General features: G+C 41.4%; 1 protein-coding gene across 1 annotated transcript; it reads right to left on the bottom strand.

Annotated features, from left to right (window-relative positions):
• Positions 1–316: 316 nt before the first annotated feature.
• On the bottom strand, positions 317–913 carry LOC149267505 (uncharacterized). The gene has a single exon (XM_089412240.1). The coding sequence runs from the start codon at positions 911–913 to the stop codon at positions 317–319; it is 597 nt and encodes a 198-aa protein (XP_089268366.1).
• Positions 914–1654: the final 741 nt, after the last annotated feature.

The following is a 1654-nucleotide window of genomic DNA, read 5'->3' as shown; positions in this document are numbered from 1 at the left end:
CGACTTCCTGTAGACTTGTGGGCTTAAGGAGGAGAAGATTATGCTCCTCTGTAATTAGTTTTGGAATGTTCCTTTGAACTTTGTTTATAGCAGACGTTCTGTCTATGCTAGGTTCTTGATGAGATTTTTTAAAGTATCTGAGAAACTCATCTTCAATGCCTTCATGCGTCTCAATTCTGTCTCCTTGCTCGTTTTTGATGTGGGAAATGTAATTATTCATTCTGTGCTGCACTGTGGTTTTGTGAAAGAATTTTGTATTCTTTTCCCCATCCTTAAGCCATTTGATCCTCGATTTCTGCCTCCAAAGAGTTTCCTCCTATTGTGCTCTATCTAGGATTTGGGATTCGATAGCTTGTTCCTGCTTTACGAGTTCCTCGGAGCGTCCTTCTATAATGATCCTTTGATGGAAATTCTTCATTTCTTGATTAAGGGCTGCCTGTGCTTTGAAAATATTACCAAAAGTGGTATGATTCCAGTGTTTGATTTCTCCTTTAAGGTGCTTTAGTTTCTGCTGGAATATAGACATCTTAGTACCACTAGAGGGATTGAACTTGAGCCAAGTTGATCTAACAAATTCATTGAAATCCGGATGAGTTAACCAAAAGGCCTCAAACTGGAAGGGACGCCTAATACTGTTGCCTGGACGGTTCCATTGGAGAGCTATGGGCCAGTGGTCTGAACCTGATACTGGAAGGATGGAAGCAATGAATTCCCCACCCAGGTGAGTTGCATTGTCTGATATTAGAAATCTATCGAGACGTGAAGCTATTTGTTGCGGTCCATCTCTTTTATTGTTCCAAGTGAACATGCCATTATTTGAAGGTAGATCTACCAGCCAATTGTTTTGAATAAATTCCTTTAGTAGATTCCCATCTCTGTTCCTTCTGCTTCTGCCTCCCTGCTTTTCCTCCATTCTTACTATCATGTTGAAATCACCTCCAGATATCCAAAGTGGGTATAGCCTATTTGAGTTAAGCTCTGATAAGGTATCCAAGATTTCAGCTTTGTGTATGGTTTCCTGAGGGAAATATACATTAGTCATATGGCCATGGGTATTGGTGCCGATTATATGAAATATTGCCTGGATGAAGTTCTTGTTTGCATGTATATTGTCAAGTTGAATTACTCATGCATCCCAAAGAACTGCCAGTCCTCCCGACGCCCCTTGAGCATCAACAGCTGTTACTAGCTCTCCTGGCCAGGCTTTCGCTACTATTTTTTCTAAGACTGTCCAGTTACATTTTGTTTCTTGCAAAAAGAGTATATTTGGTTTTTCCTGCATGAGCATATCTTTTAGTAGTCTGCCTTTCCTAGGGCTATTGAGCCCCCTAATGTTCCATGATATTAGCTTCATTGAGAAGGGTTGGGATTGACATTGAAGTACTTGGTCAGCTTGGCGTATCTACCTGACTCAACTAGCACTTCGCCTATCTTGATGGTTCTTTAGAGGGTGGTTTTTCTTCCTCGCTTCTTGCTGTCTTTGGTGATGAAATTTCCATCCCATTGACTGCCAATCTGGACTCCTATAGAATACTTCTTTTGTGCGCGATTGAGGACCTCCACCAGGTTGTCCACTTGCCGGTCTGGTATTTTGTCAAAGTTCCTTGTCTTGCATGCTTGCTCGAGTCCTAGAATATCTAGTTCACCAATATCA

This window comes from Pinus tabuliformis, chromosome 6 (assembly GCF_031772625.1).
Source record: "Pinus tabuliformis cultivar Carrire ecotype Pingquan chromosome 6, CPIR1, whole genome shotgun sequence".
NCBI lineage: Eukaryota > Viridiplantae > Streptophyta > Pinopsida > Pinales > Pinaceae > Pinus > Pinus tabuliformis.
This window is presented reverse-complemented; position numbering and strand designations above follow the sequence as displayed.

Coding starts and splice junctions, on each gene's coding strand:
- LOC149267505 (XM_089412240.1), bottom strand. CDS start 913: ATGGAGGAAAAGCAGGGAGGCAGAAGCAGAAGGAACAGAGATGGGAAT.